The sequence below is a fragment of the Ambystoma mexicanum genome, chromosome 4p (genome assembly GCF_040938575.1).
Source record: "Ambystoma mexicanum isolate Mex_15411 chromosome 4p, UKY_AmexF1_1, whole genome shotgun sequence".
Taxonomy (NCBI): Eukaryota; Metazoa; Chordata; class Amphibia; order Caudata; family Ambystomatidae; genus Ambystoma; species Ambystoma mexicanum.
In genome coordinates, this window is record NC_090927.1 from 969277999 (window position 1) to 969304945 (window position 26947).

The 26947-nt window shown below is 40.9% G+C and overlaps 1 protein-coding gene across 1 annotated transcript in view; it reads right to left on the reverse strand.

Moving 5' to 3' along the window:
* The window catches only part of LOC138452878 (uncharacterized), a 337850-nt gene that overhangs the window by 34553 nt on the left and 276350 nt on the right, over positions 1-26947 (reverse strand). Inside the window, exon 14 of the mRNA XM_069605225.1 lies at positions 10664-10757. Within this exon, the coding sequence (XP_069461326.1) occupies positions 10664-10757 (94 nt within the window). The remainder of the gene's footprint in view (positions 1-10663; positions 10758-26947) is intronic.

The window sequence follows — 26947 nt, forward strand, 5'->3', positions numbered from 1 at the left end:
AGAAATGCTCAAATATGAAAAATAAACTGGCCATGATTCGGCTTGGGTGCCGAGAGGGCACCAGGGACGCATTTTGTTTTTTTCATATTTGGGCATTTCCTTCCCTTTTGCCCGTGTGGCACCTGGCAACATGGAAAGAAATGGCCAAATATAAAAATAAATAAATCTTTCCTTTTTCTGCAATTCTTTTAATTTTTCCTGCGCCGCCCCCTATATGATAATAAATGCGGCCCTGATGGTGGCTTGCCTGAGCCGTGTTTATTGTTTTTCCTTTTTCTGGAGAAGCAAGGCATTTCATGGGGTTGGCCCATTGTGGGCTCCTCGAGCCATGCCTCCTAACGGCTAAGCTCTGCCTTGGTTCGGTCCTACCCATGAAATCCCTGGCGCCTCAGCTTTAAGCATGGGGCATGTTATGCACTCCTCTCATTTCTTACCATCCAAATTAGGCAGTTGTAAAGGGACAGCACATTAATAATAGTAACTCCAAATTCCCCACATACTGCTTTGTCTGCTGTTCTCCGCCCTAGTCTGTTTAAAATGCTCTCCTGATAGTAAAGATATGTTGCCTCTGTAGGTCTGTCGGCACTGGCTATCAGAGGGTCCCCCCTCACCTCATTTTGTAGGGGTCGCCATTCATTTTGTCTTACCACTCTCTTTAGAATTGTTAGCATTGAGGCTTCCTTATATTCTGTTACTAAAATATGTTTTGGGAGGGGTTGATATGTTTTACAACCCCCAAAAAACTGTGTTGAAGGTCAGCGCTCCTTGGCTGGAGCCAAAAAAAGACCTAAAAAGGTAGTCAAACCAGCACTGAGCGGGGAAGTGCAGTGAGTGAACCCCACAAACTGTAAAAGGAGGGATTCTCGTCCAGAGAAAATACTTTTTAAATGGGGTGAAGCATTGCATTTTAAAACATGTTTTTACAGACCAGTTTTCCCCAAACTGAAATCGATGTATGAAAATGGCTTTAAGTGTTCCACAGTTGGTACAACCATTGTCAACTTCTGCTCTGTATTCAGCAATTCTAACTGAGATCACAGTATCTGTTAAATATCCTCTCTCAATTGCAACACCACCACCGAGCAGCATTCACCAGTCGCTCACATCCCCGGAGGAGCATTCAATCAATAAAAAAGAGGGGGAGAGGGAGGAATGGACAAAGGCTCCGAAATACACAGAAGTTGAACAGGAACATAGAAGAAGAAACATAAAACAGTGCAGAGAATAGATAGGAGTAAGTGGAGGGAGACCCCTGGACTAGGTAGAGAGGGAATGAAGAGGGAGCCCAGCACAGAAGAAGGAGAGGGCAAGAGAATATTACAACTCTGCAGTCGAAAGAGACATAAAATACATGTACCTTTACGATTGTGATAGAGAACAAGAAGTCAGAAAGACAGAAAGAAAATAAGAAAGAAAGGCTTTCATCATTGACATCCAATACTTTTAATAAATTCATCAAAACATGGCCTCCATTTATCCATTATTTGACAGGGAATGTAGTGGCTCTATTATGTAATATATGAAGGCCTTGAGATCTGTCCCTTTCTTTGATTAATCTTTCGCAGCTGTTTGTATTGAGAACACCTGTCCTGGATGCATAACCTCATACGGGAAGCATGCTTGGATCTACCTGCACATGTTTGACTTATGTTATGAATGTTTCCCTTTTTATTGGGATGAGCTTGGCTATGCATTGGCTTATAATGACATGAGTCGATATAATATATTCACGTTTGTAGTGATTGATACATTTGCAGAGAAATATCCCTGATCTAACACCTGCCACAAAGACAATCCCAAACTAAGATCTAGGACAAGAAACAGGTCTTTTTAATCTGAATATTTTGTTTTATTTAGCATGATAAATACAGAAATTAATGGAGGTCCCCATAACTTACAATGCAGGGAGGTCATCCAAAATAGATTAAATAAGTGCAGGCAGCTTGTCTACAGAAAAGAAATAAAACCTGCCTGCTGTCATCGCACTGATGTTTAAATTCCAGTTTGCACAAACATCCAAACATATAACAATAAATATGTATAGCTATTTTAGGCAATATAAGAAGGCATCCCACAATGTGGACATGCAAATTGACATTCATTTTCATAAATGTTGAATGACTGAACCTACATTTGGGGGTGTTTATTGTCTAATTGAAAGCAATGTCCCCTTTAAATCAAAAGGAAAAGCAATTTTCAGAATAAAGGTGAAAACAAAACAATATACTTCGTTTTATGTGAAAATATGGCAAATATTAGCATCAGAGAAAAATATTAGCTCTAACAGATGGTTCTGTAACTTTAGGACTGATTTGAATCATTGGTTCCTAGCTTGGGCATAGGTGCAATAATGTTTTTGTGTGGTTGAATTGGTTACAATTATTTTTAACCCGTGGCTTCAGGAATTTTGTTTCTTTTTTATTCCTGGGACAGTTACACCTAACTCACAATTGTCTAAGAACTACATTCACCCTCACAACCCCCCAGTTCCAAGGAAACTATTGGAATTATTTTATTGACTCTGGCAGACAACAATCAAAGGACTTGTTATTTTACATTTCAATTCAAGATGTCCAAAGATCAAAATTGCAGGTGATATGCCATTACACAACAGTGCTCCTTAGGGGTACCAATTTTTACTCTAAATCACAAAGCACATGGGTTCCCCCAAACTAATGTTATTGCTACATGTAATTTAATTACATTTTCTGACATTTTGTCTCAATACTTTGGGATCATTGTACCCACTTTTGGCTTCTCTTTCAATGGCCCAGGACAGGTTGGGACAGCAACCATCTTCAGGCTGCACCATCAGATATGCCCTTCTTTTCAGTCTGTCCAGCTGCTCCCAAAATACCTCTCAGGTAATAAGGTACTGTGTTAGGAAAGACCTCTGCATTCAGTCCCATTTGGAAAAAGAAAGCCCTCTTCAAGAGATTTTTGAACAGCTAATTCAAATTGGGCTTCCAATAATCTTTTTCCCTGTCAGACAGTCTTCTGCTTTCCAAAAACACCCCCCCCCCTTCTATATGTTTGAATATACAAACCAAGAAAACTCCATCCATGCAGCATCATTTGATGCAGTTTTAAAGGATTTGACAGAACCTGTGATAGGTTCCTATCATTCACTCAAACCCACCTGGGATCTCCTCCCTACTTTCACTGGCCCATTGAACTGTGTGTAGCTATGGATTATCCCTCCCCTCAGGAATGTGGAATCAACTTCCACTGACATATGCATCTTTCTTATAATTCTCTCTATGGATATGTGATGTTAATACGGTTTATGTATTTATATTCTCAAGAATATTCAGAATCCTGTGACAACTTTAATGTTTTTGTCACTGCTTGCATTACAAAGTTATTAAAATGTGTAAATTAATTAATAAATCATACATTTTAATAAATCGTATATGCATGAGGCCCGTGTTTTTCCACTGAATGTAAATTGTTCATTTCTTAATTTGGACCAAATTGTTTCAAAGTTATAGCTGAAAAAGGATTTTCCATGTTCAATATAAATGCATCCCTTTTGTTGCACATTTTAAAGCTGACGTCATGTCATTCTATGTGAATGGATTTTCATTTGTGTGTGGGCTAAATCAGTACCAATAGAACATCTGGGAATATGACAACATGACCACTTTACTTAACAAAAGCATGAATTGGTCATTTATTTTCATGGCACAGGCTTCATGCTCTGCCAAGGTCACAGACTAGGGTGTTTTCAAGGCCTCTGCTTTTAGGAATGCTTTTACTGATCCACCAGTTACTGGACTTGTTGACCTTCAGTGCAGTTTAGAAATACAAGACCAATTTGGGCTATATCACCAATATAAAGCTCACATGTAGTGAATTGCTTTGTAATTTGGAAAAAAGTAATTTGTCTTTAAGTAAACGCAGAGGGGCCATTAGCTTTTTTAATGCCTTGATCAGCGTGAAGGTGGTGGTGACTGGAATCCCTCTGCTCAATAAAGGTGATACTTTCACAAACGTACAGTTTCAGATGAATACAATTTCACAGCTTAGGTCCGCAGAACTGAAATATACTATTTACACCATTTTTACTCATAATGACAATCTGACATTGTGTGTTTTGTTTGTAAACATACTAGACCTCTTGTGTGATTTGTAATAACTTTCTGTCTATCATTTCCTTGCAGAATACCAAAATTCAAGTTACCCAGTTATGCATGTTCCCTTTTACATGACAGTGTAAATACAAAAGCCCCTTTGCATTACCTAATTTGGTTTTCAGTGACGCCTACAACATAGCATGTTTTCTATAAATATACTATGTTGTCTGATTCACATTAACAACTTGATATTTTAGTGTGAAGCCATTCCAAGTTTGCATTATTTAATAGAACACATTACAAAATAATCAAATAATACATATCAGGACACTTTGCAAAACACAAAAAGGAAGCTTTGAAAAAAGAATGCACGGAAGAAAAAATGTAAGAAAGAAAGGAAGAAAGAAAGAAAGAGAACAAAAGAATGAAATAAAGTAAGGGACACATAAGGAAAGAAATAACCAAACAATAAACGAAAGGGAGAAATGAAGCGAAAAAAAACATAGTTAGTGGAGTAGAGAAATGAGGAAATATGGTTACTGAAAGTGGCTCCGGAAAAAACAAGAAACATAAAGAGAAAATAAAAATGGGAAATAACAATTAAAAGGAGAAAAAGTAAAGAACAGGAAAGAAAAATGTTTACTGCAATGTAAGAAAAAATGAAAAAAGCAAGAAAGCACAACAGATACAGTAAGGAAGGAAGGTAGAAGAATGAAAGAAATTACAAAATACAGTCTTCTATCGTCCTCTCCAGTTCTGAGTCTCTTTTGTTCATTGAGAATTCAGTGGAGAGAAGGAGAGTGTGGAGGAAGGTAGAGTGGAAGAAGGGTGCACACATGGAGAGTAAAATAGAGCGAGCACAAAAATGGAGAGGGAGGGCGAGAAGGGGGAAGCCAATGAATGGATAAGGAGCAGGAAATGGGTTAAGCACAATATTTGAGAGGGAGGAAGAGAAGGAGGGAGTACCACATTTGTAAAAGAGAGCGAGAAGCAGGAAGTACAAGAATGGGAAACATTGTAGAAGTTATTCTACTCAAATATTCTTCAGAAAAGCAATAACCCCAGACACATTGTTTTTCTCCAGAAATCTGCTAAATTATTTAAAAAATCATGTGATATCAATAAACGTTTAGGCGCACCCCTTAAAATGTGTCTATATCAAGCACACATACAAGAAGTATAACTAGAAAGAGGGCCCTAAAGAATGATGTGAAGACCAGTTGGATCCTTATTGGTGGTGGATGACCAACATGTGTCCTGCCCGACCTCCTCCAAACGTGCTGGACTTGGAGACCCAGGGTAACTTTAGAGCCTGGAGTTGCAGTTTTCAGTGTTTGTGTTTCAAAAGATCCTATAAGTATATAGATTATTTGCAAATGCAATGACTGTTATCTTCCTAACTCCTTGTACGCGGGCCAGGACCCAGTGAAATGTAGACCCACCACTGATGCATGCGCCACGCTGCGCAGTGGTCAGGGAGAGGAAAGCAGCAAGATCATGATGTCAGCAGCTCTATTCGGTCCCAGGGGAGCCAAATTTGCAACCCAATGGGACAGAATAGAACCTTTTCAGCCCTCCCTCTTCTTACCTGTCACAGGCCAGGAATAATGTCTGAATGTCACCTCACACCTATCTTATGCACAAGTAGGAAGAGAGAGATGGAATTGGAGGCACTCCTTTGCTCAGTGACTCCAGCATGGGCAAGGCTGGTCCTAAAGTTGTGCTTTACATGCTGGAGGTAGGTACATCCTTCCTATGGGGATAATAAAACCACAATTCTCATAGTGCAAGTGGTGTTGGTTGAAAAGGCTGGCCCAGCTCCAAAGTGGCCGCTTTGCAGTTGTGATAATCACTTGCAGAGTATTTCCTCTCTACAAAGGCAGGATCAGACTGGGACAAGAAATAGGCCCGGTCACCCAAAAAAAGTGGCCTACCCCTCGCCTAAAAAAAGTGGCCCACCCATCACCTCACGACCCTTGACCTCTGTTAACATCACCGGAAGTGATGTCATTTGACCCCACCCCAAAGTGACATCCCAGGAAGCGATAAAACACAACCTTTCACCCCTTGACAAAACAGGAAGTGTCATCAAATAACATTGTTCCTAAGTACACGAAATTACTGTGACTCCAAGCAGACATCCAAGGCCAAATGATAATGTTATTGTATAGCAATTACACTTAAGCTCTTTTTTATGGAACAAATATGCATACAATAGCACCCAACCTGTGTTGGTACTCATTTATCGACCTAAGAAGGATGAAAGGCTTTTTTGTTCTTTTTAAATTGAAAAAAAAAAAAACTATTTTGTTTTTTCTAATCCGGATCAGGCAGGGCCAGAAACCGGCCCCCACACCCTTGGGATGATATCGGCCTGGCCACAGGCCGAAAGGCAGAGAGGCCAATCCGACCATGTACAAAGGACTATCAGCTAAAGCACTATTGGCTAAGAAAGGACTGGTTCAAAGAGTCACATCACACAGGTCTACTTGCCAGCCATCGGCAATATGAAACGCTGTATAACAGGGCTGGGGGTAAATGCGCCAATTTAACACCCATTTTCGGCCGCAATTAGTGTGGTGCTATTAGCGTGCACTAATTGCGCCGAAAATGCCACATTGGGTCCAATGGAACCAACGGGGAATACCCATTATCGCCCAACCCTTGATGGCGGTAACCGCCGGGATATCGTCCAACTCGTGATGAGGCCCTAGAAATTTCCTCTTTTGCAGAGCCACAGCTGGCTGTGGTTATGAGGCAATCCCTTTCAGACACGATCATGTAACTGACCCTGATAAATGTCTTTTGTGCTTGTAGATTTTTTCCAATCTGCCTCTTCTTACAATTTTGTTTTTTGAATGATAAAAAATACATTCCCAGAGTTCAGGAAGGAAGCAGCAATTTAAGAATATCCTTGTTAACTGTTCCTAAAATGCCCTTCATCCAAACTACCTTATTAGTGCTTGTTACTCGCAGCTAAATGTGTGCACTTGCTTTTTGCACTTTGGCATCCCCTTTAACGTTTACCTCAAAACTGAGCACAAAACAAATGGATGTCTCTGTTTCTTTTCTTTTTAGGTTTAAAATATGCAGTTCAAGGCCTAAAATAAGCAGTGTCGTATAGCAATTTGCTATGTGATGCTGTGTGTTTGCTAATTAAATTGACACTTGTGTAGCACAGCTAGCTATTTAAATTACCCTGTTTAATGAAAGCACAGATCGGCCTGCATTCCTCTCCTGCCCTCAGGGCTTTCTCCACCCTTAGGTCTTTGCACTGCAAGTTCAAAGGGGCTAACTGAGAGAATGCAGGAGTAACCATCAGCAAGAACTTCCTTTTTCAAATAATTGCAATTCAGATGTAATCGGGATGATACTTTGATTAAGCAAACTATATCCTGTTTGGCAAAGACCAGTGTGTATTTGCTTTATTTTTTTTAAAGACATACCTGCAATTCCATTCCTAAAAATGTAAGATGATACATACTTCTTAACAACAGCATTGCTATTGTAAAACACAGCATTGTCTCCAGACGGGGCTCTGAGTGCTAATAGTAATAAATATGGCTTTTGTGGGTGCGGAGGGCTGGGATGCTGTGCTTGGGCTTACCTGGCTCGGGTTTGAGAACCGTTAGTGGCTCTGTCCTCCCCCAGAAAGTGGTATTGAACACTATATTGAAAACAGTTAATATCAATGACATTCAAGGGCAATCTTGCCCACCTGAAGTTGACATTTACCCTCCCTGCCGCAACACCATACTATGGGCATCATTACAACCTTGCTGATATACTGGCGGTAGAGCCGCCAGGATACCGGCAAAGGATGTTACCATTTCCGGCACTCAGTCCGGCGGCATTGCCGCCGGATTACGTGTGCCGGCGGTGCAGTGTAAATCCCCATTCATGGAGTTCCATTGGACTCCATGAGGGGAGTGGCGGTAATGAGGGCTTTTATTGCAGTTAGGGTGCCTGGGTTATCTCCATCTTTTAGCTGGAGGTAGGCCAAGGTGCCCCACCATCAAACCCGTAGGCGGCCGGCGTTCCGGTAAAGTGCAGTATCTGCGGATACCAGCACTTTTTTTACCAGACTGCCCGACTCGGAATGAGCCCCTATGTATTTTGTCTCCATCTATGACTTTCTTTTAACATTGTGAACTTTTTCATTCATTAAACTTCTGAACTTCTCCCTATAGAGCAAATGATGGGGCTGCCATGCAATATACAGGACACCACTGCCTGTGCAACACCAACTGCACCAAGTTGCACAGAGTCTTAAACTGAAAACTGTTTTCAGAGCCTTTTTATCATATCTATTTATTTGTGTCCATTCATGCAGCGAACCTGTACATGTTGCACTCATCTCACTAATCTCTTTCTTGAACCGTACACCAAAATTCTGTATTGTTGCTCATTTTGAGTCTTGGGTAAAAATAACTTTTGGTGACATTCAAAATATCAGTACAAAATTGCTAATCAAATCCGGTTGTTTGCTAGTGAAGAAAATTTTAATTAGCAAATTCTGCTAATCAGTTTTTAAAAAGGAATTTATGGCTTGTAGTTACATTTAATTTTCTACGATGCCAAATACCTTAATTTTGAAGGGGGGACTACTTGGGAAGTGACAGCTGAAGTTGCAAACTGGCCAACCTTTGAATTGAATTGATTGTTTATTTGTATAGCGCTTATACATAATGGGCCTCATTACGAGGAGGGTGGTAAGGGGTTAAAGGCGCCGGTAAAGGTGCTGGAGCCGTTAACCCCTTACCACCCCATTACGAGGTCCGCTCACGGGACCCTCTCAGGATGGCTGGTTTTACCAGACTACCTTAGCGGGTGCCGCGAGCGGCCCAGCATGCTAACAATGGGCCCGTCATTAACGGGCCCGTTGTTAGCATGATCCCCATTCCCATTGAGCCCTATGGAGGCTCAAATGGGAATTTGGATGGACCGGGTCTGGGTTCCCTGAATGGGGAAATACCAGGCCCTCCAAGGTCGGAATGGCCCGGTATTTCCCCATTCAGGGAACCCGGACCCGAGTTTGGAGGCAGCCGTGCCCTTGTTAAGGGCACGGCTGCCTCCAAACTCGTAATGAGGCCCAATGTGTTTCAACCTGAAACACATTTTTCAAGAACCTTGAGCCAGTTTTGACTGAACAACTCTTTGCATTCTGGGAGCTGTCCTGATTGTAGGTGCATACAGTGGGTTTCTGCACCTACAGAAGAGATATATGTTCACCAAAAGCCCTACCTTTGATTGTGCCTCATGCACGTAGGTCGGGGGGACGGTAGCAGAAATTCAATGGGCTTGAATAATTCCGACACGCTTAAGTGGAATACATGAGAACCCAATCTGTGGGGGAAAACAATGTGTGCTGGTAACCCTATTTTGAGATGTATTTATTGGGCACTTTTTTGTTTTTATAATATGTGTGTCTATGTGTGAGATCATTGGCATGCATTTCTGATAATAAGAAGCATCACCAAAGCCAACACGTTTGCCTCTTGAATAGAACTGGGATAAGTTGGCCACGAGTTCACACCATAACAGCTGCTGTTGTCATGTTGGGAGTTTGATGGTTTGTTCGGCTCATCAGGTAGCATCACCATGGAGTACCTACACAAAATCCACAACTCTTAGCTTTGCCAGTGCTTGTTGAATAGGACCACCATTTTGTTCATGTAAGGAAAGGGATGTGCAAGCACAGCCCTTCAATTGTGGTAAAACAAAAAAACGTTTTTGGAATTCAGCCTTTTATCAGCCAAAAATAATGTTTCCTCTGCTGTTTTTAAAAATGAGGAAGTAGCAAGAATGGAGTGGAGTTCCTACCCTTCATCGGGCAGCATTTAACAGCATGCAGTCATTTAAATGCACTGCATGTAAAACATTCCACAATGGGCTTCTGGCTCAGACTGGGCAGTACAGGTAAAACGTGGTAAAAATAATATTGCATCTTTTTACCAATAATGCCCAACTAATAAGGACCATCTCTCACAGCATTTCGGCCACACTGGGCATTGCAGGTAAAATGTGGTAAAAAAAAGAAAGGGATTTGGATGTGCTTACCGATACTGCCCAGCTAATAATGACCCCCCTCCCCCCACATTCTCAGCCCACACTGGGGAGTACAGGTACAACTTGGAAAGAAAATGTACTGCACGTGTTTACCAATAGTGCTCAGCCAATAATGACTCCCTGACACCTTTCCAGCCCATACTGTGGACTAGAGGTAAAACGTGGTAAAAAAAATAAATATTGCATATGTTTACTCATACTGCACATCTAGCAAAGACTCTTTCTCCCAACCACGCCTTACTGACATGAAAAGAAGCTGAATGTTAAAATGGCACCCCTTTCCCATTCACAAGTAGTACCCGCTCTAATGAGACACACTGCAATGCCGACATTAAATACGCCCATACCTTACCAACCATGCTAAAGCATACTAAATGGACCACCTGGGGCAATGTTAACGAGCAATACATCAAATTAGTGCTTCTTGCACATTAAGGACTGTAATACCTTATTAATAAAGTACAATCGCCGAGGCTGTGCAGTAGTTTGATATTTCTATTAATTTGTATTGTATTCACCTGAACAACACCTTCCCTGGAGTGGAAACTAAACTTGCCGATTTGGTTCTCCTCCACCTCGTGGATGCCCAGCGGCAATGTGGAAGGGATGTACCTAAAAAAAGGGAGCACAAATATCAGCGATTTTACTGTCACCAAAAAGAAAGACCCACAAGTCACGATCGGCCCCTCCGCCCCCCTGGTTGCCCTGTGGTTCAGTGTGCTGGCGGAATCCGGGAATGGGAAATGTAAAGGATGCACTAATCCTTTCCTTAATTACATATGGGCCTCATTAGAATTCCGTTACCGCCACTTTTCCCACACCACCAGGGGTAGCCAGATTTACCTTCTACTCCGACCATGCCGATCCGAGTAATTCCGGCACCCCACCACCAAAAAATCCTACGGAATTACTGGCACCGATAGTACCAGCAATTCCGGACTCCATGGAATGGGGAATTACATACACTTACCGGGAATCTGCCAGTAATTCCGGCAGATCAAATGCCAGTAACAGCAATACCGTCTGGTGGTATCGCGCTGGATTTACTGGCGGGATACCACCAAACTAATAATGAGGCCCTGGTATGTTAAGGAAGTATTTAGAGTTCATTTTAAATGCCAAGGCACATGAGCAGCAGGAGACTCCCAGAGTCCACTGTGTGGTTCAGAGGGCGGTGGAATGGGAGGGTAGGAGTGAACAGCACGTCGGAAAGAGAGGGGGCAATGGAGCACAGAGACAAAAGAACAATCATCATGCAATGGTGGTGAATCCACGACTGCGGCCTTGAAGGTTGTTTCAGGGACGTCCTATCACAAAGACATCTGCATCCGACATAAATAGGCTTTGTAGATGATGCACTTGATGACCCAATGGGCCTCAATTCGACCCTGGCGGTAGCCGTGGCGTATAAATGGCACGGCTGCCGCCAGGGTCGTTTTCTTTCTAGCAGCCGGCAATGGGGACTCACCAGGGCATTACAGCCCCGGCGGTCCAGGTAATTCCCCATTGCCGGGTGTCAGAAATAATTACTCCCCATTCCCATTCGAGTACCATTGGACTCAATGGGAATGGGGAGGACGGATGCACCGGCACCATTCATGAGTGGTGCATCTGTCAAGGTCTGGGAGCGGGTGCTGTGACAGGCACTGTCTTGCAGAACTCGCAATTTGCTGGTCCGGAAACAACGGTACTGGCAAGCTTACCGGTAGCATTGTTTCCAGACCGGCAACCTCATAATGACCCCCAATGACTTTGGTTTGGCATATTTCAGCCCTAAAAGTGTTTGATTCAGTGCAGTGGCCTCAGTGATCCTGTGATCTGTTGCTTGGCCTATGGGAAATGATATCATTGAGTTCTTCCATTATGCTGTGCCTGACATCCCTGACAGGAGATGATGGCAAATCTGAAATTCCCAAAATAAACCTTTATAAGAAGTAGTACAAAAATGACACCACTCCCATATTGCCCATCATAGACATCTTTGCAGCAGGGAGGAAGCATACTGGTGGGCAAGCAGGCATGGGTTCATGTGTGTGTTCTGTAAGCAGAAGAACCCACCTGGGTGCCTTCTTCCAGGCTCTTCTGCTTGCAATGATTCCACCTTCAAAGCCCCTGTCCACTAATAGGAACACAGTGGGTGGATGGAAACTGAACAGTTACACTACCATAAAAATAAATTCCTTCTGTAGACACAGGGTGGAAGGTCAGCATGCTCCCCAGGAATAGATTACCCCATTTGCGTCATCGGGGTCACTTAAAGGATAGAAAGATATGCACCTCCTCACATCGTTTCCCGCTGTAAGTAAAGGATTTCACAGAGGACTGCATAGGAGCTTTAAATAGAAATAGTAATGTGGGCTCCTTGGGTTTACTCTCTTTCTCCATGTTTCTGGTGTGATGCTAAGCAAGTACTTGTTTTCCAGATTTGAATTCCAGTTCGAAAGGGACACATTTGCGGAAGGACACTGATCTATGCTGGTCATTTTGCATGCCAGGTAGTGGTTTATGCATTTGATTTATTCAGTGTTTTGTGCGGTGACACATATATCCAGGGCACCACGAGCGCAAAAGAGAAAGGAAGGGTGGAGGGGAATGTGGGGAACGAGGGGGTCAGAGGAGGTGACACACTTATGTATGATGTGTGAAACAGCAAATTCAAATCTTGGGTACAAAAACAACCTTTGAATATATATGTATATATGTATGTGTATATATATATGTATGACAAAAAAGAAAGCAGAGAGGGGCACACTCCAGTTCCCTGCACAGTAAACCTTCTCAGCCACTGGTATTCTCCTCCTACCGATTTCTGTGCTCTTCACATCGTCAGGCAGGCAGCTTTAACTTGCAGCTCACAGCAAGTGCAGGTGTTGACAATCAATGATGATTCTGCTGCAAGGACTTCTGGTAGCTCTAGTCATCAGGTTTGCAAGGAACAAGCTCACACCCAATCCCACAGTGGAGAAAGTGGGGGAGTCGCCTACAGTGAGGCACTCCAAAGCAGGGCATGTGTCACCCCGGTGCAGCACCCTATCAGATTCTGAAGATTCCACCCTTCAGAAATCCTGGAGATATGACAAAAAAGAAAGCGGAGAGGAGCTCGTTCCTTGCAAACCTGATGACTGATGTATTAAATGTTTATGGTTTCAAATAAACCTTTACATGAAATACAGAAGAAATCATTCATACTTATATTTTTTATTGAAAATAGACACTGCTAGATTAAAACAGATTTGCATAACTATCATAATTACACATTCCAGTAAAAACATACGCTTTATCACAAAGTTAAAAATTAATCAAAGAATAATTATTAGATCAATACACACATTACAATTTATTATTCAGAAAGTTTGAGGGAATTCAAGTAAGCAGCAACTGCTAACCTATCAGAGTTCATTGACCCCCCCCCCATGCCAGAATCTCCATAAATTGTCATCATTTGACCATTTTATATCAGTAAACGTTGGGGCAAGATACTTCATTCTTATACTTTCCAATGCTCTGCAATACCGCATTAAATGTTTGGTTTGTAAATACCTTCTGCGGCATTACAATATCTACAAGGAGCTGCCTCTCTAGTAATCATTCCCCTTCTTAATAGCACACTTCCAGTGGGAAGCAAATCCCATCAAAATCGTAAATACATGGAGCGATAGTGTCGATTAGGAAACAAACTTAAATAAGGTGCCATAACTCCTAATTTCTTATGTTCGTGGACCAGATGTTGAAGAGAGGAGTAGCTATGGAAGCTTTCCCCCGTAATTATCCAATCAACGTCCTGGAACACAGGCGGCACGCACAGAAACTGAGTCAACTACCCCAGACAATCCCACCATCACTTCACCCGCCCCTTAGCTACCGCCAGGCACCACAGTGATGTGGAACTGTCGAGATATTGGCAATCACCACATGACCTGAGAGGTTGACATTGGCAGGTGCACTGACCACAGGAGTATGAAGGGAGGATAAGGGGAGCTATGAGAGAGCATGTTAGAGGTGGGGCCAGAGGAGTAAGGAACCTTATATGCCAGTCGGACCCAGATCAGGACAGAGCCGCATCAGGGGAGACTACACAAGCCGAGCGCCTCAATTCAGGATAGAGACGCAAACTAACCAATCCTACTAACAATTTCCCTTTTCTGCATACACCGCTCAAACTCCAAACCAAACACAACCAAAACCTACAGCACAACAAACCGCACAAACTTCACTACATCGCAACAACAAAACAAAAACACACATAGTATTGCACAACAGTACACGATGACTACCGACCGCAAACACCCCAGGCCCAGCCAACGGACCCACCGGGCTGAGGACGCCAACAGCACATCACTGCTCCCTTGCACTTTTCCTGCTCCCCCCCCCCACTAACTCAACCTCCCCTCCTCTTTCAGAGCCGCCAGAGCGCCAGGGGACCACTCTGGTGGTGATAGTGCGCGGTACAAATGTCCTTTAACATTAACATTAACATATAGTGCTGCCTTTACTTTAGATGGAGTTTTAACCAAATCGTCATTGTCATAATTTAGCTCATTCAGAATTGTTATGCACTTCTCCTTTAGTAGTGTCACAAATATTTTAGGCACAGTTCCGCTTATAATGTATCCTTTATTTGAGAAACAATACTCATAAGCAAGAAAAGAAGTCTGCAGAGTATTCTCACACGTAATGACAATAATCCCAATTTGAACCGTAGAGCTGCCAGTGGAACTGAACTCAGGACCATTATAGAGTGCATATCCATATCACAGCTTCCATACAATCAAAATAGAATTAAGCATCATCAAACCATAATTCCATGCCATATATAATCTTCCGCGCAACTTTTCCTTCAAAGAAAGCAATGGCAGGCTTCAGTGAAAACCTTCCAAATCTGCAATCAACTTTTACAAGCTGATCATTAAGGGTACTTGCCATCTGCCATATAACTGTATGAGTATCAGTGACCGAAGGCCAAGCTGGAATATGGAATCTTAAGGACACTACGTTAAAGCTACATTTTACAAAAGTCTTCTCAAACAGCCATGACACGTTTAGAGGTTTTCTGCTCTTAGAGAACATCAGAATGTTTGTCTTCGTTGGATTCGTTTTCAGGCCATTCGCCGCAGAATACCTGTGCACATTATGTTAAGAGCCTCTGCAGCCCAATCCTAGTGTTATCTAACAGAAGAAATTCATCGGCATATGATATCACTGGGATAGCAAACTGACCTAATTTTGGGGGAACAAATAAGGAAGGAGAGAAGTAGTCAAACATTTCTGATACATATAAATTGAAGAGAGCAGGGGCAAGCACACACCCTGTCTCCAACCAGAACTAGATTCAATACGTTTTGACATATCCCATTCCTTATTTATTCATTTATTTATCATGCACCGCAACCGGGAGGCATCAGGGCACACTCTTATACTGGCTCTTAGTCTGACTCTTATACCAGAGTCTTCATAAAGGCCCCTAATTAGTAGCAGCAGGCCTTTTAGAACACCCCAGGATTCTCATTTGGACCAAATTCTCTTTCAGTCCACCAGATCAAAAGCAGTAGTACATCTAGTGCAGTCAGACCAAACGTATTCCTGAAGTGTCCTACTAATAAAACCATTAAGGTTTGTAAAGTGTCCTTGTCTAAAACCTGTTTGTAATTTGGAAATCCTGCACATAAATTGTGCCCAGTTTTCCAAATGCGTCAACAAAAGAGAAGCAAATACCTTACTGTATGCATCAATTAGTAACAGTACTAATTGATACTGTCCACTAATTGATACTGTATGCATCAATTAGTGGACAGTAGCAATTTGCCTCTACCCTTGAGCCTTAACTATGTATGGGAACGACACAAGCCGTGCGCCAAGAAGCTCTGGAGGTATTACATTTCATTATAGTCTCGTAAACCTCCTCAATACCAATATTCCAATATTCAACCTCAGGAACCAGGTTAAATTGGACCCCAGTAGTAAGGACATCTTGTCCATTAACTAAAGCCCAAAAGGAGGCAGCATCCTTATTAATAAGACACACAAATGAATGATGTATGATTAGGAAATGTATATGAATTGCTGCTAAACAAATATTAAGAAAATAACTTTTTCCCCATGTTCAAGACCTAAAAAGGCGGGCATCGACATTATGTAAGAATTGTGTCTGCAGAAAGGCCCAAACACGGCCTAAACAATAAATATTTGGCCTGGACAAAGCCCATAAACGGGCGAAACATTAGCATATGCTCGCTAATTAGTTCATGTTGGGGGTTTATGTGATGCTTTCTTTGGTGGGTACTTATGTGTGGTTTTCTTTGGTATTCTTGTTAGGTTGATGTATTTGACTGTTCACGTAATGTTTTCTTGGGTATTTACTGCCATGTAGGTGTGACTTGGTTTATTAGGAGGGTTCTAGAGTCACACGGCACAGTTCAATTATTTGGCTTTGTCATTGTCTCCCTAAATGTGTTTCTATGTTATTAGTTATACAAACATATTCCGATGGAAACTTAAGATGTTAAGAAATACCTGTATTGTGAAATAATCATATATATAATCCTTTTGAACCTCAACACATGGTAGCATCTGGATTTCTTCTTTGCAAAATGTTTAATATAGGTTGGTCTATAGTTTTACAAACGCCAGATGATCCACGCAGCAGGGTTATTTTATTAGAAGTGGTCAGAAATTAGAAAAAAGTTAAATATTTGCCAAGTAGGGGAGCACTTAGTCACGGCTTTATACACTTAAATTGGTTTGTCCTCTTAATAAGCGTATGTAGCATATTTTCCGCATCTTGCTGCATCAGAAAGGCTGTATGGGATTTACAATAGTTCCTATAGTCTTTTTCATGTTTACTTCCAGAACTTCATTTGAGAGCTTTATCTGTCTAATCTGCTTCCACATATTTTTTTTCCTGGCTGCTATAAAATCATCATAGATCTGCCTATACAATGTTCCCAATGTTCTAATCCGTGCAGCACCATTGCCAACCATTTTACTCACCAGATCATTAACAGTGGAACCATAGTCATCTACATTAAACTGCTCCATTTTCCAGTCTAAACTAGAGCTATTCATCATATGGCAGAGGCCAGCATTAAATTACCTAATATTAAAAAGGGGTCCATCAAACACGATTTCTCCCCCCATTAACTTGCAATCCTGTAGGTCCACCCGTATTTTTAGCATATAATGCCATTTTACAAAACACTTTTAAAATACAGTGATCGATCACTCATTTTCTAAAATAGTAAATTCTGGGCAAGTTTATAGAAGTGCTTGATCCACAAAGAAATAGTCCAATGTGGACTTACTCTGACCTCGATGCCAAGTGAACTGCCCCTTTGGTGCTCCACATACTTGCCCATTCAACATATCTAGACCAACCGAGGCTAAAGAATTGTCCCACTTATGTCCTGCCATAATTATAAAATCAGAGCTACTTATATCCTGGAGAAAGTCACATGTTTCACCTTCCAAATCCGGAATCATGCAAGTCGCATTCATATCACCTGCCAAAAGTATTAGTCCATTGGGAACCTTAATACGCCAAGAAATATTACAATCAGTAATACATTTAAAAAAAACATTTAAATTCCCCACTTTTTCATGCCAATAAACATGAATGATTAGCACATCAATGTGAAGGGACGGTCTGGATATGACCACGGCTAACATACCAAATGGGAGTGCTGGTATCATGTCAAAGACCAAATACGAACCAGAGTGAATAACCATGACCAGTTCTCCAGTGGGCCATTTTGAGTGGCTATTGTACGTCCTAGACCCTAGCTACCTTGTGATATCTTGCACAATTAAAATCATTTTAATGGTGTATGAATTAGATTTAAATAATTAAGGCCAATATATTGTTCCTTCTTAATTGCATTTTCAACTGTCATTTTATGGTCTATCTGTGTTGTAAACTGTAAAAGGTTGATGTTTCATCAACCAAATACAAAAATAAATAAATAATAATAATTATTCAGGCAATCTTATCAATATAAGGTCGCTGCATACGTTTCAGCATTACAGACAATGAATGTGATTTAGACTGGGAAACACACTATCCGCCAGAAGGGACCAGAGGAAGGTGAAGGGAATCACTTACATAATGCTCTGTATATAATTCGGTATATATTCTTATTCAAAGTAATGTAAGAGTACAATTCCATTCACTATAAGGTGTATCTTCAATCGCTGTGTGTCATAGCAGATTGGGGCTAGTAGATTCCTGAATCGCAGAACCGCAGACTACAGCTAGGAAGGATATCATTTATCCATTGGATAGCAGTGCCTCAAATCTGCATTCATGGCACACATTTTTAAATGCATCACTAAGTAATAGTAGAAGGCTTCTCTGACTTGGCAGGGTTTGTCGTACACAAGAGGCAAACTGTGCCAATCAGAGCAGCCTTCAACATCACCGCTCATTCTACGCTGCACACAGAATGATTTAGCGAAGCCAACATTCAAACTTTTATAACACTCTTTAAGATGCTTCCGCCCCCACTAATTTCAGAATGGTGCCCTGGAACAGAAATGTTCACACCAGCGCTTTGAAAAAGTTTGGCAAGCTCACTCATGTGATACATAATGAATTGAACATCCAGTACATTACTATGCCATAGATGGCTAATTGCTATTCTGCTTCTATTTTTATTACAAAGCCTGATAAACAGAAGAGAATAACCAACTGAGCCCATGTTTCAATAGGCACCCATGAAAGAGAAATAGGTGTAGGAGGAATCAATCATTCGTAAGGCATGCGTGGGATGCAAATGAGATAAATGATAGACATCACCCAAAGATGCCTTGAAATGACGCATGTGCCTTTCAAGGGACCAATTACAATAGTGGGCCAATTTGCATAAATACTTGCACCAATTACGAGTCCTTCCTGCTGCCCTAATGAGCTCACAATTTTCTCTGGATAGTCCTGTGTGGCATAGATTAGGTCCTATGGCATCCAATTCAGAGGTAAAAGATTATGGGTAGGCCTTGAGAATTTTCCTTCACTGTTGAGACAGAAGATTGGCCTCATGCAGGACTCATGAAGGGTCCAGCTGACAGCTGGAGGTGATCTGAGAACAAGAACCTATATGGCCATAGATGAGGTATCAGGATGAGGCAACAGGAGTGACTGTGTTTCATCTTCTGGATACATTTCCAGATCAATGGGAGAGGGTAATCCATGAACTAATTGACTGCCCCTTTGTAATATATAATAATAATTTGTTATTTATAACAAGGTTAATACCGAAGAGGTTTCTAAGCGCAGATCCGGGGTTCAAACCTATGCTGCTCCACAACGTCTTGCTTCCAAGACGAGAGCATTGCCACTTAGCTATGTGAGACAGCGAATGTCCCAAATGAAGGAAAATCTCTTGCTGATCCAGCATGTGTAGAGAGGACTTGCTAGAGCAAAGATGTCTAACAGGGCTTGATCAGATCTGAAAAGCAATTGGAGGTGGAAGCTTCCAAACATAGGTGGGTGCGACAAGTATCTCAATGAGTATTTCCTGAAACTGAGTTTGCCTAGATGATAAACTGCTTCTGGGAAAATCTGATTAATACCACAGTGCCGCAGAGCAGAGATAGAGCTCATAACCTTCTGGGTCACGTTCCACCTACCTGCTGATATAAAAATTCCTGTAGCATTGTCCATTAGGATCTGACTCACTGCATGTTCTAGACAAGGGAGAAAGGCTCTGGGGGCTAGAAAAAACTCCTTTAGCTTAGAGTTGTTGATATGCAAGTTACTCTCTTCTTGGTCCCACAGACCATGAACCATTAGGCTCCCCAAAGAGGAGTTCATGCTAAAAGAGACTGTTTGTTTGGAGGCTCAAAGGGAATTCCAGTTATGAGGTTTGATTCCTCTTGCCAGCATAATTGGTCCTGCTGAACCTCAAAGGAAACTGTGGTCTTAAAGAACTGAGGCACAGGTTTCAAATCTAAAAAAAAAGCCAACTGAAGTTGATCGTATCTCATGTAGACAGTAGCAAATGGGACCATCAAACTACAGAGAACAGGTAACCAACTTTTTTTTAAAGATTATATTAGTTGAATTGAATTAACCTTTCAACAATTTTACAAACAAAACCTTCATTTGTCCATTAAAAGAGATTTTAACAATAAAACTAATAATTGAACTTAAAACAGCAATTTCAATTAAAATCATTCAAAAGTTCACATATACAAGCACTGTTAAAGCATCATAACTTCATTATAGCCATCCTGCCTTTAGACATCGACTGTTGACAATTACAACGCAACATTGTTCCTTTTTTTCCCTAACCTTGTTAATAGAACATTAAATGCACTGGTTCAAAGAAGATGTTACATAGTAAGTTATTTAGACCTTCCTAGTTTGTTAGGAGTCTATACAGTCAGGAAAATACCATATCAACAACATTTAAGAGGCATCTTTGCCATTTGAAAACTCAACAGTCTTTTTTTCCAATTGCAACCCATTCAAAAAGTTAACTGTGGCAATCTGAATTGATAAATATGAACAGTCTAGTATTGTAGAACAAGATTGATGAAATTCCAGACTTCTTAAAAATCTACAATGTCTTGCAAAATGGGTCATCTAAGAGATCTTAAATGTGAACATTGGGTGATCAGATGTTCTAACGTTTCTCTTATTCCTACTACATTACAGAATCGACAGATGTTTTTTCAGCCTCCAATAGTTTCCGCTTAACACAAACATCTTTAGTTGGCCAAAGATTGAAACGAAAGCGTAGAATCGTTGAGCGATATGATACTGATGGTGGTTTGGTCAAATAAGGTGGCAGTGATTGTATTTTTTTCAGGGGAAATCGCTGGAAATTGCCATCTACATATTGAAGACATCTTTCGTGGTTAATTATCCAATCATAGTTACAGATTTTCTCTTTGGCCTTATCTGGGTTATTAATTAGCAATGCAATAGTTATATCTGCATCCGCCAATTTTTGGTAAACATTTGATGTCCATGCTATGACATGTGCACGTTGGGTTGTAAATATATATCTGGACAATGTTCTTAAAATCACTTTCGAATTAGAAGAAATCAAACATTTTCTGAAAAGAGAACATAGTTTTCAGATATAGAGCACATGGAGAGAGATTACCCATTTCATTTCGGATCCACGCACTTGGGATACATTTGGGCAAGTGTAGAATTTGTTTCCAAAATGTACCTTCCCATTGGTCAAATTGAAGATGAGAATTGATTGAGAGACTCTCTAAACCATACAATAGACATGCCACTGCTTTTTGATTCCAATAATGCAATGCTGGCTTGATGGAAAATTTAAAATTTGCCAAATCTATGCATGACAATAATTTTCATTTGGGAAATTGCTGTGTCTAATTTAATCCCCACACGCTCAATATGACCATTGTTGTTTATGTTGCCTTCAAATATCATGCCCAGATATGTATATTGAGTGAATAACCTCAATTGTGTATTACTAATGGACCATAAAAAGGATTTAGGCCCGTTCTCTTTGGAGTGCATGCGACAATCTGTGTTTTCTCAGAATTGACTCTTAGTTCATTCTGGTCGACATATTGTGAGAAAGCTGTTAATTTTTGTAAGCCTGATTGGGTTTTCGAAATTAATACTAGATCGTCTGCATACATCAGACTTTTCATTGGTTGATCATTACATTTCGGTGAGTCTGAGATCACGTTGTTAAATACATGTCTTACATCATGTATGAAATAGTTAAAGATAGAAGAGGTCAATAGACAACCCTGTTTTAGCCCACGTGAGGTTAGAAAGGGTTCAGATAATAAACCATCTAATGATAGCCGAACACGAATGGAGGTGTTAGAGTGTAAGGCAATACAGGATATATTGGGTTTCTTATAATCAATGCTATTTTGTATGTGTGTATGTTGTCCTTTGTTATAAGTGTGGTATGGGGTGGGGGGGTGATACGTGTGTTGCTTGACTCTATTTGACGGGTTTGATATTTGTCATAATGTTTAATGGATAGATTAATAATGATTAATAGTCTATGAGTGTGTGTGACAATATGGAGTGTATTGGAGTGCTATGAAAGGACCTGTCTTGTTTTGCACTTGGAATGTGAAAGGGTTGAATTGTATACGAAAGAGAAAGAAGGTGCTGACTAAACTTTGGCGGGAGAAAATTGATGTGGCAGTTTTGCAAGAAACGCATTTAATTGATGGCACTGGTGATTCTCTGATTAATTCAAGATATACGAAAGTTTTCTTAAATTGCTACTCCTCCAACTCTCGGGGTGTTGGAATTTTGTTGAAAAAAGGATTGGATGCCTGTGTTGAAAAAGTGAGTATGGATGGTGAAGGACGTATCATACTTATTGATCTTAAATGTGAGGGCATGTTGTTGACAGTTGGATCAGTATATGGGCCATGTGCGGGGGATAGGGTCTTTTTTGACTCACTGAAGAAGATGCTTGGTGATATGGGAGGTGAAATGATCGTTTTGGGAGGGGATTTTAATTGTGTGATTGACCCCAAAATGGATAGGTCCTCGATGTGCAAATTTACTGGACAGAAATCAAGTAAGGAGTTTCGGGACTTCCTGGAAGTATATGATTTAGTAGATACATGGAGACATTTTCATTGGAGGGATAGGGAGTTCTCGTTTTATTCACCAGTGCATAATTCTTATTCTAGGCTTGACTACATGTTGGTGTCGGATAGTTTAATTGAGAATGTAAATGAGGTGTCTATGGGAGAACGACACATTTCGGATCACTCAATGGTAATGGCTAAGTTGATGTTGCTCGCTGGAAGGCAAGGACCTAGTAGATGGAGGTTGAAACCTTTTGTGTTACAAAATCAAGATGCCACTGACGCATTAATGAACTTTATACCAAATTTCTTTGAGATGAATGAGGGCACGGCGGACAGCATGGTGGTGTGGGATGCTTTTAAGGCTTCTATTAGAGGGGAACTGATGAATTGGACTGCAAGAATGCGTAGGGTGGGTGAAGCCAGACTGGTGGAGCTTGAAAAGGAACTTGGAGACTTACAACGAAATTATGCTTTCTCGAGAGAGGAGAATATTAGACTTAAGACCTTGAATGCTGAGGAATTACTAAAAAATGAGGTGGACTCACAAGTTGAGAAGGGATTGTATTACATGAAGCAAAAGTACTGGGAGCAGGGGGATAAAGCGGGGAAGTTGTTGGCAAGTAGATTGAAGAGTTGTTCGGAGAGGGTGTATGTCCAAAAAGTTGTTGATGCGTCTGGAAATTTGGAGATTAAGAAAGGTAAAATTGGTGAATGTTTTCGCTCCTTTTATGCTAAATTGTATACGGAAGATATTGCACCACAAATAGGTGATTTTGATAGATTCTTTGGTAAAATTGAACTCCCAGTGCTTTCTGAAGAAGGTAAATGTTTTATGGAGGCACCGATTACTATCCTAGAGGTTTTGTCAGTAATTGAGGAAATGAATAAGGGTAAATCTCCAGGGATGGATGGTTTGACGGTAGAATTTTATCAGAAATTTGGTGAAGTGTTGGCGCCGAGTTTGTGTGAATTATATAACTGTTTTTTGAGGGAGGGGAGGTTATGTGATTCCATGAAGGAGGCAATCATCACTGTGATCCCGAAACCTGGAAAGGATATTACTAAGTGCAATAATTATCGGCCTATCTCCTTACTTAATGTAGACCTGAAGATTTTTACGAAAATACTGACAGTAAGGCTTAAAAAATATATGGGTGATTTAGTGGAGCGTTCTCAAACAGGATTCATGGAGCGAAGGTATGGATATTATAATATTCGAACACTGTTAGATATTTTGAGTTTGCCGGGCTCGGAAATAAAGGACATTTTGTTGATTTTTTTTAGACGCCGAGAAGGCCTTTGATAGGGTGAATTGGGGCTTTCTGAATTATACGCTGTCGAAGTTGGGTTTTGGTCCTTTCTTTCTTAAGGCTATTCAAGCTCTTCAGAATGGCATTTCGGCAAAGGTGTGGGTGAATGGGGGTTTTTCTACGTCATTTCCGTTGTTTAGAGGCACTCGCCAAGGTTGCCCCTTGTCGCCACTGTTATTTAATTTAGTGTTGGAGCCCCTGTTGGCATATATACGTCAGATGAGATGTATCAGAGGGTTTGCAGTGGGAGAAGGGGAAGTAAAGGCTCTGGCTTATGCGGATGATGTGGTGGTCGTCTTGAATGACCCTGTTGTAGGGGGTCAACTATTAAGGGAGGTCTTTGAAGAGGTGAGTAAGCTATCTGGGTATTGGATCAACTGGGATAAGACGGTGGTATTTCCGGTGAGGGCTTCACCTGGATGTGAACAGCTGCTGGGGTGGGATTGTAAATGGGAATATTCTAGTGTGAAATATTTGGGTATTCATATTACTCAAGATTTTGGAAAGTTAGTAAGTTATAATGTGGATAAAATCATTGAGGTTCTTAGGCGGGATATTATGAGATGGGGACGTGTTAATCTGACTCTTTGGGGCAAAATTAATGCTATTAAAATGATTTTGCTGCCAAAGATTCTGTATGTTGTTCAATCTCTGCCTTTACATTTTACAAAGGGAGCATTGGCACGTGTAGATAGATTGTTTCAGGATTTTTTCTGGGGATTTGGGAAGAGAGCCAAGATTCCCCGGTACATTATGGTCAGGAAAGTTAAAGATGGGGGATTTGGGTACCCGCTATTGAAAAACTACTGTAATGGTTTTTTGTTAAACAAAGTGTATAATTACACTGGTGTAGACCTGAACCGGGTACCGTGGTGGGTACAAATTGAGATGCAGCGGTTTTTGCCTTATGATATTAAAGGTTTGTTTTCTTTTGGAAAGTTGCCTAAGAAGGTACGGTGTTTGAAATCGGTGTTAGCTACCAAAGAAGCGTTGTCGTCATGGATTATAGGTACTGGTCAGGGACTATATCTTTATGAAGAGGCTTCACTTTGGCATAAATCCTGGTCTGCAGTATAATAATAAGGTACTGACTTGGAAGAGTTGGATTCAGAGGGGAGTTTTGATTATTGGCGATGTGTGGAATGATGCTGGGGTGGTACCTTTTGGGAGTTTAGTTGAGAAATTTGGTTTGAGGGACAGGGAATTGAGAAGATATGAAATTTTGGTAGCTTTACTCTTGGAACGGAGAGAAATGTTGGATGCTCCATTCTTGAAAAAGCCAGAGAATTTTGATATATTGGAAATGGGATTTCAAAAAGAGTCTACATTTATGCAGTTTATGCAACTGGATGGGCAATGGTTGGACTCGTGGGAAAAGTTGAGGTTATCGTGGACAGAGGAGTTGGGCAGGGAACTCACATTAAAAGAATGGGATAAGATTTGGAGAGTGCCGACGACAGCCAAAGTGGATTTGCAATTACGCTACATACATCAAAGGATATTGGGCAGAATATATTGGACTCCAACACGTATGTGCAAATTGGGTTTAGTTGATGATGATTTGTGTTGGGGTTGTGGAAAAGAACAGGGTACTCTGTTACATATGTTGTGGCATTGTGAAAGAGTGGTAAGATTTTGGAGGGAGGTTATTGACAGGATTGATCAGGTCGGGCACATTGTTTACCCACGCAATCCCTTAGCAGTTATATTCCTGTCGTATGGTGGTGGGCGTAATGTAAGTTGGGTGATATTGTGCGGGGTGCGTAAAGTTTTGTTGGTGGCGGTTAAACAAGTGTTGAAGGTCTGGAAGACACGAAAAAAGCCGACAGTGGAGGAGTGGATTTTGGATGTTAGAGCTTTATCAAGATTTGAAAAAACTATGTTTAGTAAACAAAACAAGGCAGAACTTTATGATGAAATGTGGGAGAGTTTTAATGACCTTTATGGATAATGCTAGGTTGAATTATAGAGTGGAGTGAAATGGTTTACTTTCAGGTACTTTACATATAGGGGGGGAATTGTGTTGTTTATGTGGTTGTTTTGTGTAGTCTTGTTTGTCTGTTATTTGTTTGATATATCTGGTTTGGTTTTAAGTTAATTTTACATTTTGATATGGTGGGATATGGGGTTATGGTATGAAATTCTGCTGTATTGCTTCCTGCTATTGTATATTTTGCAGTTCAATGAGTTATGATGATGATATGCTTGTTGAATATTGTTGAAAATGAGAAATAAAGAGTTGAAAGAAAAAAAAAAAAGAGTGTAAGGCAAATATAATGTTAGAGTGTGGTTGGGCATTTGTCTCTCTGTAGTTTCTGGAAGAGGATCACTAGCGAGATGGAATCAAAAGCGGAGTGTAGATCCACAAAAGTGAAATACATTGCTTGTTTAGTTGCATGGCATTGGGCTTTGATTGTGTTCAAACAGATCAAATTGATCTGTGTTCCCATGCCAGCGACAAAGCCTGTCTGTTGTATATCACGCAAATGATTTGTTAGTGTCCATCCATTGAAGTCCAGCAGCAGCAATTTTGTGAATATTTTCCCTGGTGAATCAAGTAAGGCGATCGGCCTGTAATTTTGGGGTAAGTTTCAATCCCCTTTTTTAAAAATAGGGATTATTATCGATGTATTCCATGTAGAGGGTACAACCCATGATCGCACTACTGATTGAAAGATAGTATTTAAAATCTGGGACCATTCTCGTGGGTTGGCTTTAAGCATGGTATTATTTATCCCATCAGGGACACATGCCCTGGATGTGCTGGCCTTTATTATAAGATCTTCAATAATCTCGGCTGAAAAGTGTAAGGACCACATTTCTGTGGGGGTATGTGTTTGCTGTATTTTTTCAAACCTAGCGTCAGCATATAGTTCAGTATAATAGTCAATCCATTGCTGTTCATGGACTGCACTTAACTGAGCATCTGGTTGTAAATGTGTGACCTTA